Source organism: Adiantum capillus-veneris, chromosome 8 (assembly GCF_014529385.1).
Source record: "Adiantum capillus-veneris isolate H3 chromosome 8, ASM1452938v2, whole genome shotgun sequence".
Taxonomy (NCBI): Eukaryota; Viridiplantae; Streptophyta; class Polypodiopsida; order Polypodiales; family Pteridaceae; genus Adiantum; species Adiantum capillus-veneris.
In genome coordinates this window covers 39,085,597-39,102,038 of record NC_140938.1, presented here as the reverse complement: position 1 = coordinate 39,102,038, position 16,442 = coordinate 39,085,597, and the positions used below count along the sequence as shown (strand labels likewise).

The 16,442-nt window shown below is 39.7% G+C and overlaps 1 protein-coding gene across 1 annotated transcript; it reads right to left on the bottom strand.

Moving 5' to 3' along the window:
• Positions 1–2,887: 2,887 nt before the first annotated feature.
• LOC147451999 (uncharacterized) lies at positions 2,888–3,292 on the bottom strand. Its single transcript, XM_086518862.1, has one exon. It carries the CDS (start codon positions 3,290–3,292, stop codon positions 2,888–2,890), a length of 405 nt encoding a protein of 134 aa, XP_086374988.1.
• Positions 3,293–16,442: the final 13,150 nt, after the last annotated feature.

The window sequence follows — 16,442 nt, the reverse complement described above, 5'->3', positions numbered from 1 at the left end:
ATTTGAGACATTAACGTTAAAGAATTGGCTATATCAACACTCATAGAAAGAATCTACAATAATCAAAAACAAATTTTAGAATTGAAGGGACCTCAAAGTAGTGTGGTGTTTAGAAACACCAAGATAAAAAATAAAATCCAATTCACATATTTACATGGATCCAAGTATTGTACAACTCAACTGAGGAAATGATACTATGTCAAGAGGCTCAATGACTATAAATACATCATTAAACTTTACGTTTTCTCATGTATTGCCCCAATACGTACAAGGTTTCTCTATCACAAGCTACTTCATTTACCAACATATTGCAAGTATACTCTCGTTTGTCCCTTGCATAGATCCAACCAAGTAACCATGCAGTGATTGTTCTCTCCAAAAAACTTTCAAGCTCTTCTTTGATTGATTCCACATTTTTGGAAAAATCAAGTAGGTTCCGCGCATATTCCACATTACACTGTAAAGGGCCTCTTCAGAAATTAAGGTATTATTTTCATCCAAATCATGAAAAATTCTCCATGCTACATCCAAGTTCTTGTGGTATACAAATCGATATCCAATTAGAAGATCTGTCTTTTGGCATGCTGCCTATCCTGCTATGACATTAAATTTTTGATGGTGTTGTGGAAAGCATAACTCAAGAATACGACGAATCCTTTGCAATCTATTAGTGCTCCAAATCCACACCTCAAACCATTGCATGCAAAAATCAAGGAAAGTGAATGCATCTTTGCGAATAAAATGCCACACATTTGTACTCTCTTCAACGAGATGCATATTTTTCCCCAATCTGGGCATACATCACCATGTTGCATTTCAATGGTCTTAAGTAAAACACCATTGAGTTCAAGGATCAATACTCTTCTTTGTTTTCGTATAGTATCTGAGGGTGGTGGAATCAGTTTCCTTCTAGGCCTATGAGTCCTCAATGACATGTGCCACCTCAATAGTAAATGCTTTGTACCTTTGAAATCAAATTTATATGCTTCAGAATCTCTTGTTCCAAAAAAAAGGCATGATGGTCAATGGTATTATTTTCAATTAACACACTGTGCACCAACATTATTTATTTTATCCATGATATATATAGACTTAAACCTTCAGAAGACAACAAAAGAAAATATTTTTCTTCAATACACAGAAGAAATCTTGTACAAAGAGCTCCAACCACACAAGAAAAGAGAGACTTCTTTTCCAAGGCTGAATAACATCGTTGATGAAATATAAAAGTATACATATTCGGTTCATGTTCAAATAATTGGACCCAACATATTGTTTTGGCTGGAATACTAGAGCCCAACACATTGTTTTGGTCAAAGTCTTCTTAACACATTTCCACCACTCTAGATGTATGTGAACATTCCAGGTGATTGAGTCAACGCGCACGCCAAGACCTTACTGGTTGTTTTCTTCCACCTGCAATAACAAACATGCTAGATTAGATAAAAATTTGATTTTATTTTTTATATTTTTTGATAAATCTAAAGTGATTCCTACCCATAAGCTTAAGTAGGCCTTTTGTAGCTTTGATATGTATGCTTTTGCTGCAACTCCGCTAATGAAATGACCAAGACCATACCCCAAGCTAGTAGCATAAGCAATAGCATGTTGATCACTCAAATTTTTTGTTTTGTGAGACAATTTTAACAAGTTCAGTTGGTGTGAAGATAATAATGGCACACCAAACTTGGATGCCAACATAGCTGGATCCTTGCTTAAGGAGTTTACTACTTTCTTGCCCCTACTTTCTTGAACATGACTTAACTTGTTATTGCACAATGGTAGCTATGAAGATGCACAAGATGAGCTTTCCACTTCGACTGCATTTTTGTCAAGTTCTTCCCTTAGAACTTGGACATTGAACATGCCCCATTCTTCCATAATGTCTTGAAACTTTGTAAATAGATCATGAACCTCTGTGATTGGAGATTGTCCTAGCCGATTGAGTGACATAACAGATCGAATGTCATCTGTATTATTTAGATTTAAAAGGTATGGTAGAAGCTCATTGCAAAGAAGATAGTCAGGCCTCCCTTGAAAACTTTAAGGATATAAGCAGTTATCTTTTGGGTGAATACATCCCTTGAAAGGGATATCATCAATGAGCAATGTATTCTTTGTACTGCATAAATTCCTGCACTGATACCAAACCCTGTGTGACAAAGGCTTAAACATAGCCTCAACATTAGGCTTATCCGGTCTATACACTTTTCGAAGATTATGAATGTAGCAATCTTCTTGTCCCCATACCATAAAGAAATGATATTTTTTATGTGCATGCTTTTCAAGAGTGTTCACATAAGTGCAAACATTCTTTTGTAGCATGGTGGACCAAATACCAACATGAAAGTACTTACATATCTCATCCAAAAACTCAAAACAACCCGGGCGAACAACAATTGTGGTGTGACCAAGGTCATTTTTGACACAATCTGTACATGGATGTCTCTTGTCTTCTTTGCTGAGTAAAACTCCATTAAAATCAAGAATGAGTGCATGTTTCTTCATGCTGATTGCATGAGAAATATTTTCTTCATACGATACAAAAGAATGATAACAATTTAAGTTTTGCACTTATAAATCTCAAAACAAGGGACCATATATTTACAGCACACAATTGTAAATTGCACACGTTTATTTATGTCTCATACTCCCATACTCATCTATAATGATGTCTCCTAAATGTGATTGCATTTCTCTATTGATGTGGGAAGATTGAAAGACTAGTTTATCTCCATCTCTCTCAAAAGAATATAAGCTTCCAAGTGGCCTACGTTTTCGTGCATCAGGATGTAGCTCCTCAACATTGATGTCTACTTGTGGCACACTGGATCCTTGATTTTGAATGTCAATTTCACCTGCAAAGACAACATAATAGAATTTTGTATTATCTTCCAAAAAGCGCCATATCTATACTAATCACATTGGAGAAATAAGTACCTTTGTTTTTCTCACCAACTTCAATCCCTTGCTCCCTTTCTTGAATGCTTTGGAATTTGTTTGTATTTGGTGTCGCTTTTCCTGTCCCTTTGTCAGTTTTTTCTTGTATGTCCTTGGTTGCAAGAGTCACTTGGAGCTCTTCATTGGCTTCACCCTTCTTCTCACTACCCTCTGCACCCTCATCTCTTTGAGGTATGTTGTTAGTGTCGTGTGAAGGTTTTGGAGAATTTTGCACAACAAAATCACTTTGATGCTCTACCACCACCATCTCCTCTTCACTATTCCTAATGTCACTTTCATGAATTTGGGTCTCTCCAATTGTCGGTAGCATGTTCTCGCTCTCTTTAGTCATGTCATTTGAAGTTTTTTTAGAGGTTTGTTCTACAAGATCACTTTTGTGCTCTACAAGATCACCTTTATGAAACTGGGTCTCTCCAACAATGGTGGGTAGCACTTGTGCTGCTTGAGATATGTTATCTCCGTCTTCTATTTTGTTGTCTTCATCTGAAAGATGAAAAAAAGCCAAATTTTTACCTATTTAGAAAATAGTCTAGTGGATTTTCAATAACCATAGAATCCATTTCATTTCCATCATCTAACCCATACGTTTTATTCTAGAAAGGCTCCATTTAGCACATTAACACAAAAATGCTAACCTAGAATGATACCTAAAGCACATTTGAAAGCGAGGCTTAATCTTAAGCTCCAGCCTAAGGCTTAAGTCTCAAAGTTTAGGCTTTTGTTTCAAGCCTAAAACTTAAGTCTCAAAATTTATGCTTATGTTTGAAGTTTAAAATGTAACTCCTTAGCCTTTTTTAGTCTTCATCATTCACTATCTGAAAACCTTTTATACTATGTGCACTGAAGATCTATTTATAAAACCCCTTATCTATGAATTTTTCAAGGTATCATCCAATTTTCCTCATAATCTATAAGTATTTTGTTATTTGTAACATTTTTTTGCTACAATGCTCATGAGACTGAACTCATATGGTGGTGCTACACTAACATACAAAGGCAAGGCTCGAACTTAAGTTCGATCCTACAAAATAAATTTTAGCTACTTGTTATAGATTACGACTCTTTCTTAACATATGTAATCGCTACAATAGGATATGAAATTGTGAGCTTTACTTGGAAGTACTGAGGTAGGATTCTATGACAAGGACTTTTGTTGTTAAAATCATATACATGATCACGTGATGCTCACCTAACATGCTACCTATTTCACATTTGGAGGTGAGGCTCAAACTTAAGTTCATGCCTAAGGCTTAAGTCTTAACCTTAAGCTTATGTTTCAAGTGTAAGGATTAAATCTCAAGCCATGTCTAGTCTCAACGCATTCACTATGTATAAAATTATTATATTGTGCACATTTAGGGCCTATTCAAAAAACCTCTTAACTATGAATTTTTCAAGGTATGATCCTTTTTACTTCCTGATCGGTAAGTATTGCTATTTGGAAGATTATATTACTACAATGCTCTTGAGATTGGCCTAACATGGTAGTGCTCATGAGCTCGGCCTCACATGGTAGTGCTACACTAACATGTGGAGGCAAGGTTCAAACTTAAGTTTGAGCCTACAAACTAAATTTCAATGCCTTGTTAGGTACAAAGACATTATGAGTTTCACATAACATATGCAAGTGCTACACTAGGATATGGAATTTGAAGTCTCACTTAGAACAACTCACCCAGGACTTTTGTGATTGAAGTTCATACACAAGTGCTTCACTATCTCTCCTTGTTAGGCTTGAACTTAAGTTTGAGCCTCATTAATGTTTGGTAATGCTTCATTATTGTCTCACCAAAACCAAAATTTCTTACTCTTAATACACATCTGTATGTTAGCTATGCTTTGTGAATTGACACTTTAAATAAAGACATGTGCTTTGTGATGGCTCAAACTCAAGTTTGATCCCCCCCATCATTTTTTTAAACAACAGCAATTTAATCTAATTAAAATGACATACTTTTAGATAAAGACACAAGATAGTATTAAGAAAATAGTGTTTGAAGGACCTAAAGTATCACAATTGATCAATTCAATACACTATCCTGCCTTTTTACACTTTAGGAGTCTGTTGGTACATGGTCATGGCATGCATCATTAAACCTAGTATCAAAAGTACTCTAAGAAGCATTCGCACCTTTTTCATCAGCTACTACAATGTCTTGAGGGGCTCTATCATCCTCTTGTGCATCCTCATTGCCTGCATCATCATCCTCATTATCTTCATCATTTTCTTTTGCACACTCAACATCCACAACTGGACTCATTTCTCCAACATTGTCTCCCCTCCTTGATGATCAAAATTCGTAGCTTCTTGAACTTCACTATCATCCGTGTTTTCTACGTTATCATTGTCTTCATTTCCATCAACATCCTCTCCACTGCTTTGTTGCTCATCGATGTCAAGATTGTTAAGGTATTGTTTTTCTTTATCATCCAGCTCCACTGTTTGTCTCGCAAGTGATGCTTGACTTGCACCACACCACTCTTGCAAGGACGGATCGCTCTCCAAAAGACTAGAGCATTGAGATTCTAACTCCATTGCTTCAAAATCATCTTTACATAGATGAATTTACCTTCTCTTCTTTGACAAGCTTTGCTCAAGACAAAACCCTGTGATAAGGCCATCAATGAAGTTTCTATCAATAAATTCATGATCCTTGCCACAAGAGCCTGAGAAAAAGACTCTTTTTGTATGACCTTTGCCAATAGCCTCAAATCTATCAACCTTGCTAACAAAAAGAGCAACCATTGCAGAGTCCACAGTTCCATCTATCCATGAGTCATCTCTTGTTGCTTGGATATTTCCATATTCAATATGGACCTTAGTTGACTGGCTAGAAACCCCTTCAACAAGCATTCTGATATTGATGAAATCAATGAAACACACTAGCACATATTCGTATTGTGCATTCAATGTGTTTAGATTGAGTGCCAACTTTGCAAAAAAATCTATAGAGAGCTTTTCTTTAGTACCATGAAGATCCAAGACGACCAATTGAAATGGTACATGCTCTGTATTGCAAAAGTCTTGATCTTCCCCATATCAAAGCCCACCCCCTTGATTCTCCATGGAATAGACTCATCTTGAGATATTATGCCCATATTAGCTCTATAAAGATGATTGAGGAGAGTTATTACACTTTTTGGAAGTGAGGGTGGAGTCTTCTTTGCTCTGTTGAGGGAGTCCTTGACATAGTACTGGCTATAGCTCCTCATTTGATTGTACTCATGTTCTCCTAGCTTGTACTTCTCACAAACTTGCTCCCAAGATAAATTTTCCCTTGTCAAATCAAAGAAGAATGATATTATTGCTTCTTTCAAAACTCGATCTGTTTTTAGCTTCCAAGCCATCTCATCCATGTCCATTCTATGAGGGGTATGCTTGCTCTTCTTTAGCAAGATGGTTTTGTTCAGGATTGCATTTTGTAGTTCAAGAACTTCTTTATTCTCGAGGCCTAAAATGCACCTGAACAATGTAGGTGCCAGTGTTGCTGTGCCAGGTGCTTGTCGAATCTGACCACCCTTCATAGTTAGAAATTTAGGATTTTTGTTGGAACCTTCGTCAATTGTTTCTCCCTTTGTATTTGGTAGCAAGCTTTGAGCATATTGTCTCATGATCTTGACCCAATTCTTCCATATCTTCTCATCGCATAGAAGAAAATGCAAGTCGGTCTTGACAAATCCCTTTTGAAGTGTGTGCTCTGTTGTCTCAACAAAGGTCTGCAAGATTGAAAATTCCAACATCAATATTGACAAGTCTCTAACTTGTGGGGTTGAGACGCATACTTAATAAGTTCAAGCCTAGCTAGATTGAATTGTTTCTTTATTTGCTCACATACATCTATGCAAAGTCCAAAATACATGGGTATATCTAAGTGGGGCTCAAACTTAAGTTCGAGCCTCGCTTGTTTGTGCTATAGCCTCATATGCAAGTGACACTAAATCTTAAGTTAAAACCTCAATTTAAGTTCTAAATGAGCACGTGGAGGTGTTGCTTGAGCCTATGATAGACTCTAGTTTACAAATAGATATTGATTAAAAAGACTCACATCCATGTTTTCAAAGAATCAAACAAGTACCTTCCAAGCCTCAAAGTCCTCCTTGGTTTGGTTGACACCAGGTGGTGGCTTAGAAGGACAACCATTTGCATGCCATTGTGCTTGTGCTTGCATAAGTTGGTCAAGAAATGGCTCCTTTTGCATTGAAATTGCAACAGATAGATTCGCATCTTTGGAGATTTCACGAGAGATCTTTGGTGGGCAATTGAGAATAATCTTTGATCGTCTATATTTGAATTGTTGACGCAATTGAGGGGTACCTTTGCAACGTTTTCACCCTGCAAACGTTTTGTAGCACTAATGGAGTGTTGTCCAGAGATGATCCAGTAATCAACATTGCGAACATCCTCTTTGGCAATTTTGTCAAGAGGATGTTTTTTGGAAGGATCACAAGACATCAAAATTGCTAGTATCTCCTCTTGCTTTGGTTCTTGAATGAATTCTAAAGTCAAAATCCTGACCCAACCTAGATTTAATCTTCTAAACACATACTTTGATCGAGCAGGAAAACACCTTGTCATGTTGTTAGCGTGCAAACAACAAGGAAAACAAGCACCTCTATAGCTCTGCACGAGTCACACCGTTGGAAAAAAACCTTGTATGACGGTAGAAAACACCAAATTCGAACACGTGTGAAGATGGGTGAGAAACAGCTCTAACTCAAACCATGACTAAAATTTTAGAAAATTGAGACCATGAAGAAGAATGTTGTGTCGTGAGAATCTCCGTAGAGCATCCATATGCTTGATTCTGATAACCGACGAGAAAGTTACAAGCTTTTGAAGATGGAAGGTCTCTCAAAAGCTCCAAAAAACAAGTCTCTGTAAGCAAAAAAGGATGTGTAGGAAAATACAGCTATTAAAGGGGTATTTTTTTGGTTCTTACCCCAAGGGATTTTCTCTCTCTTCTTAGCCGACTTCATTTCCCTCTTTAGGCACCTTTTTATTGGTCCATTTTTGGCCTTTTTTGGGTCAAAAATGAGCTGTCGGCCACTTTTTGACCAAGGCAAGTGGGGAAAGGGGATGTCCGTTGGACCAAAAAAGTGACCAGCAGGCGCCTGGGTAGCTGGTGTGGACTGAAAATGGCGCCCCCTCTCTCCTCCAAAGTCCACGAGCCCTCACAAGCAAGGCCAAGAAGCTCCATTAGCTCCTTTGATACACCCTATGGGGGTACCCACTCCCCCCCTTATACCCTCCAATTTCCACTTTCTCCCCCCCATGTGGGATTAATCCATTGCCACTTGGCACCATCCTCCCACCTCCCCAACTTCTCAAAAATTTACAGTTTCTCCCAAAGCATGAGGGGACTTCTCGGACAATTTTCCCCGAGGCATATTTTGCTGCTCCGGTTATCGAATGACGCACCGCACCGTAACACACGGCTCGAAGCCCATCACCTTGGCTATCTCCAGAAATATAAAACTTCAGCATTTCTAAACTTAGATCCCCAAGTTGGCCTAGTTGCCCTTCTCGCATGCACCCGCAATCACCTTCTAAGTTGAGACCGCCCGCTTCGGATGCTCATAATTCATGAGGTACAAGTCCGATTCACAAGCTGTTAAGCACAGCTGAAAACCCTTATTAAAAACCATATTTTGGTGTCTTGAAAAACCCAAAACATCAGCCAACAACTTGACCAAAACCAAGCCTTTGTACACGGTTTTTTACATGGACACTTTTAAAGCTGGAAGCACGATGTACATATATATACATGGGGGTGGTCAGCAAGTTTTTTTTGGCATTATTTATGGCCTTTGTACTCATCCAGAAAATGCCTGACATAACTTGTCAAACCCCCCAAGCTTGCTTGATCATTCATGACAAGCAGAGGTCCCCAAGGTGAACAATTGTTGCAGCTCATCCCCAGAAACCTCATCCACCTTTTGTGGCACATTCACACTCTTTGTTTCCATTGATAGCATCTCATCTGTCACAATAGTCATCAACTGTGCTAAATACTTCTTAAGTCTATAACCAATTACACGGTAGCTATGTAGTGTACCATCTAAATCAGCCAGCTGATATGTCCCATTATCAAACTTGTTTACAACAGTAAAAGGACCCTCCCACTTGATCTGAAACTTCTTTTGGAAAGTGTGGTCCAATTTACTATTGTATCGCAAAACAAGATCTCTTTTCTCAATTCCCTTATCTTTCATGCATTCATTAGCTCTTTTTTGGGCCTTTTTACATATTTCTTGATAGTACTCCAAGGCCAGAAGCCTGTCTAGCTGCAAACATTGTAAATCCAATAACCTTTGTTGCCAAGCATCTTGTTGCTCTTCATCTTGCAATGACAAAAACTTGAGTGTAGGGATTTCCACCTCAATAGGCATCAAGGCTTCTTTGCCATAAACCAAGTGACATGGTGAGAATCCCGTGCTAGTTTTGATTGTCGTTCTATATGCCCATAACGCACAAGGCAACTCTGAGTCCCAAGTTTTGGCATGTGTTAAAGTCATTTTTGTCAGAATCTTTACCAATTCTCCATTAAACCTCTCATTAAGTCCATTGCACTGCGGATAATAAGGGGTGTTGTATTTATGCTCTATGCCAAGCCTCTAAACCCTGGCCCTCTATCAGACAGTAACTCCAGTGGCACCCCGAACTTGCAGCATATGTGCTCGTCCACGAATTTTCCCATCTCCTTGCTGGTAATTTGTTTGACAGCCTTGGCCTCTACCCAACGCGATAAATAATCCACCATTGTCAGAATATACACATTCCTCTTACTTGTAGTGGGTAATGGCCCAATAGCATCAAGGCCCCATTTTTCAAACACCTCATTAGCCAGGATTGTCTTCCGTAGCTCGGGTTTAAGAACCCTTTTTCCCATCTTTTGACAAGCCAAGCAAGATTTACACCAGTGATTAACATCCTGTTGAATATGAGGCCAAACATAGCCTTCTTGCAAGATCTTGTGAACCATAATCTTCATAGCAAAATGACCTCCGCAAGACCCTTCATGGTTTTCTTCTAACATTTTGTAAATCTCCTCCTTCCAAGGCACATGACGCAACACCAAATCACTTCCTTTCATGTAAATCATATCACCAATCATTTTGTACTTCCTTGCTCTTCTCATAAAAGCATACTTTTTAGATGAAGGCAAATCTTCAGGCAAGAGACCGGTCAATAAGAAATCCACCTCTTTTGACAACACCTCTCTTCCATGATACAAAGGGGCATCCGCTTTCAACACAAACACACAAGTAATCCTTGCTTGCACAGCCTCATGTGCTTCTTCATTTTGAGTCCTTTCGACATGCTGCAAGCTCCATGCCTCAAATTTTTTGAGTAGCGATTTCACTTTGAAGCATAGATTCTTCAGTTTAGGATTCTTATTCTTCCATACTCCCAACACCTGCTTACCACTAACAATGCATCACCTTTGATTTGCAAACGTTTGATTTCCAATTGTAGACAAATGTTTAACCCGCCTTCAAGAGCCATATACTCCACTTCATTATTACTCTTTGCATTGAGTTTTAACCCTTGCTTCCTCACAAGATTTCCCTGTGCATCATAAATAACAACCCCACCAGAAGCAGCATCATGACTTCTTCGATAAGAGCCATCAAAATGTAGCAATGAAGCATTTGATATAGCAGGGGTTTCTACTTTTTTCCTTTGGACCACCTCCTCTTTAACCAAAACAGGAGTCTCTTTATAAGTGAGTAAGTCTGCTAAAGTAGCCCGATTACTCTCTTCCACTAGGAAAGTGAATTGAAACTCTTGCAGCTCAATAACCCATTTCATCTCACTGCCTTTGATATATTTGAGTTATTGAAAATTTGAGGAAGCAATGAAAAACTGGTGAGAAAGGTGAACGGTTTCTGCAACAAATAATGTCTAAACCGTCTACACGCATAGACCATGCTAATCATTACCAATTCAACCTCTGAGTACTCTCTTTCATGAGGAGTTTTCACCCTGCTAGCATAATAAACATGCTTCATATACTGAGACTCTTTCCCTCTTTGCAACAACATAGCCCCAATAGCATCTTCTCCAACTGATGGGTTAACATAAAACTCCTTCTCCCAATCAGGGGCCTACATAACAGGTAAGGTGCTCAACACTTCTTTAACTTTGTCAAAAACATCCTCACAGTCACGTGTCCACTCCAAAGGATCATTTTTTACCACTTGCTGCAAAGGATACAACAGCTGTGATGCCAAAGGTATGAAACAAGACAGATATTTGACCTTCTGAGTGAAAGTAGCCAATTGTCTTGTATCCTTTGGGGATGACAGCAATAGCAAAGCTTCTACTTTCCCTGGATCTGCTTCAATTCCATTTTTAGAGATCATATGCCCAAGAAGCTTCACCCTTGGCTGTGCCAAATGACATTTTTTAGGGTTTAACTGACCCCCACATTCATCATACCTTGCAAATGTCATTTCAAGCTTTTGAACATGCTCCTTGCGTGAGCTGTACACACAAAAATCATCAATGCCCTTTGACAAACTTCCCAAGGAACGGGGTAAGAACCCAATCTACCTTTCTCTCAAAAGCCCCAGGCCCATTTGTCAACCCAAAGGGAAGGCAAAGGAAGTAAAAACAACCCCATGGAGTGATAAAAGTAGTTATCTTCTAATCTTTAGGAGCAAGGATAAGCTGAAAGTATCCTGAATAACCATCACAGACGCTATACCTTTCAAATCCAGCCACTGTATCCAAGAGTTGATCAATGAAAGGCAACGGGTAAGGATCCTTTTTGGTCACTACATTTAACGGCTTATAATCAACACAAACTCTCCAACGCCCATCCTTCTTGGGAGTGACCACTACAGGGCTGACCCACTCAGCATTATCTATTGGAACAATAAACCCTACATTCAAAAGCTTATCCACCTCTTCTCCTAAAGCATTCATTTTCTCCTTACCCATTCTTCTTAGTTTCTGTGTCACTGGCTTTGCTTCTTCTATCAACTCAATCTTCACTGGGTCCCCAACAAAACCCCTTATTTCTTGATGATGTAATGAAAATATTCGAAAACTTGTCCATCATCTTTAGGTATTCTGCCCTCTCTTTTTGTGACAAATCTGCACTTAGCATATTTTGAACAAGTCCTTTATTCACTGATAGCTCCTGCCTGGGCTACATTAACTCTTCAAGCTGCTCCAATCGACTTGACGCATTTATATCCTCTGAAATCTGGAGCACTTCACCATCTTCTTTCTCCTCTTCATTTAGTAACAAAAAGGACACTTCACCCTCGTTCACTGGAACTTGAAGTAGAACTACTATCTGAATCCTCTAAACTTCCCTCACTAGTGATTTCAGATTCATCATCTTCAGACACCTCTTCTAATGCCAGAGGCTGTTTGGTAATCATATCAAACATCCTCTTCTCTCCCTTTTTGCTATACACAGCGATTGTGCCCTTGCCCCAATCTTGTATAGCACCAACAACTCTTAACCAAGGTCGTCCCAATATGACAGGAAAAGCTCCTAAACTTGCTGGCATAACGTGAAAGTTCACCATGACTATCACATTAAAAACATCACAGATGTCGGCTAACTCCTCCAGAGACAACACTCTGGCATGACCACGCTTCAGCTCTTTTTCAATAGGATTCACTAACGACTTCCACTGCCTCTTAAATTCGGGTACCATGTTCATCAACTGTCCAAAAGTACAATTTACTTTCCTCCCAATCAGATCCTCCTTGAGACTATAAGCTGTCTGACCTTCTCCCAATGGCAAATCCGCTACTTCAAACTTACTGCGAGGTCTCCTTTTCTTCTTGGTCTTTGCATCTTCACCCTCTTTCTCCTTCCCTTTCTTCTTGCTAGGGCCAGCACCATTTGGTGGCCTTTCCCGATTCCCCAACGGCATTATATCTGCCTCTTTATTCTCCACTTGCACAATACCCACGTGACCACCTGATGTTGAAGCTTGATTCTCTTGTTCAACACCACGATCCTCTCGTATATCCAAGGCATAATCATTAGACCTGTCACAAACCTGTTGGGGAAGTGGGTACATATCACCTCCCATCCTCTTTGGCATGACAAAATCATCCACACTCTGATTAGCCCTCTGAGTGTACCCCAAAATCTCATGCCAAACTTCATCAGGTGCTTCGACATTCCTGTATTGTGCCAAAAATGCCAGCTTCACATGATTATAGTCCAACACAATCCCTGGCATTTGTGCCTGTGCCGCCTCTCCATAATTTTGTAGCCAAGCTTTTGCTTCATCCTATAAACTGTATTGCAGCAGTTGTAACAGTATAGCTGGATCGTGTATGCCCCGAAGCAAGCAAGTAACTTCCAATTTCTCAATAAAAGAGTGTGCATTTTCACTAGGCAATCCATGAAACTTAGGAAACTCATCTTCCATGTTTGATTGCCACACAAACACTTACATGTGACGTCAAAATTGCAAGGGATGTCGATGGATCGCTCCAGTACCTAATCCACCTCACACTGGGTAACTCGGCCCCAGTGCTCGGCTTCACAAAACCTCACGACCCTCACAAAGGCTCCAATCCAAATTAAACGACCACCTCACTTGCTGTCCACAAATAGCACATACATAGGCGGTTGTCCATAAGGACCCACATCCCCTTTACATTCTCTGCCTGCATAGTGGACAAATTTTGCGAAAATTGGAGAACATGAGGATTTCTCCTCAGCGGGGCACCAAAACGATGTTAGCGTGCAAACGACAAGGAAAACAAGCGCCTCTATAGCTCTGCATGAGTCACACCGTTGGAAAGAAACCCTGTATGACGGTAGAAAACACCAAAGTCAAACACCTGTGAAGATGGATGAGAAACAGCTCTAACTCAAACCATGACTAAAATTTTAGAAAACTGAAACAATGAAGACGAAGCTTGTGTCGTGAGGATCTCCGTAGAGCATCCATATGCTTGATTCTGATAACCGACGAGAAAGTTACAAGCTTTTGAAGATGGAAGGTCTCTCAAAAGCTCCAAAAAAAAAGTCTCTGTAAGCAAAAAAGGATGTGCAGGAAAATACAGCTATTAAAGGGGTATTTTTTTGGTTCTTATCCCAAGGGATTTTCTCTCTCTTCTTAGCCGACTTCATTTTCCTCTTTAGGCACCTTTTTATTGGTCCATTTTTTGCCTTTTTTGGGTCAAAAATGAGCTGTCGGCCACTTGTTGACCAAGGCAAGTGGGGAAAGGGGATGTCCGGTGGTGGAAAAAAAGTGACCAGCAGGCGCCTGGGCAGCTGGTGTGGATTGAAAATGGCGCCCCCTCTCTCTCTCCCCCAAAGTCCACGAGCTCTCACAAGTAAGGCCAAGAAGCTCCATTAGCTCCTTTGATACACCCTAAGGGGGTACCCGCTCCCCCCCATATACCCTCCAATTTCCACTTTCTCCCCCCCATATGGGATTACTCCATTTCCACTTGGCACCATCCTCCCACCTCCCCAGCTTCTCAAAAATTTCCAGCTTCTCCCAAAACATGAGGGGACTTCTCGGACAATTTTCCCCGAGGCATATCTTGCTGCTCCAGTCACCGAACGCCCATCACCTCGGCTATCTCCAGAAATATAAAACTTCAGCATTCTAAACTTAGACCCCCAATTTTTCCTAGTTTCCCTTCTCGCATGCACCCACAATCACCTTCTAAGTTGAGACCGCCCGCTTCGGATGCTCATAATTCATGACGTACAAGTCCTATTCACAAGCTGTTAAGCACGGCTGAAAACCCTTATTAAAAACCATATTTTGGAGTCTTAAACAACCCAAAACATTAGACAACAGCTTGACCAAAACCAAGCCTTTGTACAGGATTTTTTACATGGACACTTTCAAAGCTGGAAGCACTATGTACATATATATACATGGGGGTGGTCAGCAAGTTTTTTTGGCATTATTTATGGCCTTTGTACTCATCCTGAAAATGCCTACAACGTCAATGCTAAAGACTACATTAATCCCAAAAGGATAGAATCCCTTCTTGATTTCTAAAGAGGTCAGTGCCTTGTTATCTTCGGATGGAGTTTCCATGTCCATCAACTCCTCTTCAGAAACCTCTTTTTCTTCTTCACTCTTTTTCATCTTCCTCTTTGCTAGTTTTTGTCAATCTTCCTCAAGAGTAGAATCATCCTTTTCCTTTGTTTTTCTTCTGAGTCCTTGTGCATCTTGCCCTTGTGAACCTTCTTGCTCCTCTAAATTAATGGTTGCAGTGATCTTCTCTACATGTGTTGAAGCTCTTGCACGGGCACCTCTTGATGCTGCAAGTGCACTCCTAACTATGGCTTTCCCTGTCTTCTCCACAACTTTCTTAGATAGTGCCCCTATTGGTTTCTTTGCAGGTACAATCTTATTTGGTAATCTCAAGACTCGCTTTGCATGTTTCACTTCCTTCACTAGGTCTTCCAACAGTCCACACCTGAGTCTTCTTGATTAGTGAAGCTGGAGATCTTCAATCCTAATTTTACAATAGAATTTTCTTTTCCTAGTTTGCTACCATTCATGTCTGCTACATGAAAAGTGCCCAATGATAAGCAAAACTTTTTTGCCTTTGTGGTCTCTCCAATAGGTAGCACATTACATGCAAAGCATGGCATTGCTGTTGCATCCACATCATCTTTGACACACACAACAATCCCCATGTCTCCATATTTCATATCACCTTGTTACAAATATAGATGGATGTCACCTTTGTAGTTTGCATCTATATCGTAGGTATCCACAAACCACTTCACTCCTTCTTCTTTTGTTAACTCAAAGGTCTTGTCAACCTTTATTCTTGGAGCAGTAGTTTTGGCGTGAGTGGACATTCCAAGAACATCAAGTGTGAAGACTTGTGCACCCTGCTCTAATATACTTGGTACATTGGAAGCCTCCATTCTTGAAACAACCAAAAAGAACAATATTAGAACCTAAACAAGGAGCATATGTTTAAGTTAAATAGTACATTTTTAAAAAAACACTAGCATGTGTAGGCGAGGCTCGAACTTAAGTTTGTGAGCCAAAAGATGTTTTTTTGTACCCTTGCTAGCCACAGGGATGTCATGAGAGTAGTCTTGCAACTTAGTGCTACATTAAATTTGAGCCTAAAAGTGAAGCTCTATGGTTTTTCTAGCTAGAAGGATGTCATGAGATTGATGCACCCTAGTGCTACATTAGCATATGGAGAGGAAGCTCAAACTTAATTTTGAGCCTAAACGTGAATTTTTATTTCCTGATGCACTTGAGGCTCGAACTTAAGATCGAGCCTAAAGGTGCTATTCTATGTCCTTGATAGCCACAAATATGTCATCAAGCTAGCCTTCCATGCTAGTGCTACACTCGAATATGCAAGTGGGGATCAAACTAAAGTTTGAGCCTCTTGTCATTGGTAACCAGAAGGATGCCATGAGGCTAGACTTAAGTTCAATCCTAAGTGTTTTTCTATTCTTGCATGAATCCTAAAAGGACTTAGTGAATCTAGATTTTCA

Excerpts from the sequence above, each read along its gene's own strand:
- LOC147451999 (XM_086518862.1), bottom strand. The coding sequence starts at position 3,292 with ATGACTAAAGAGAGCGAGAACATGCTACCGACAATTGGAGAGACCCAA.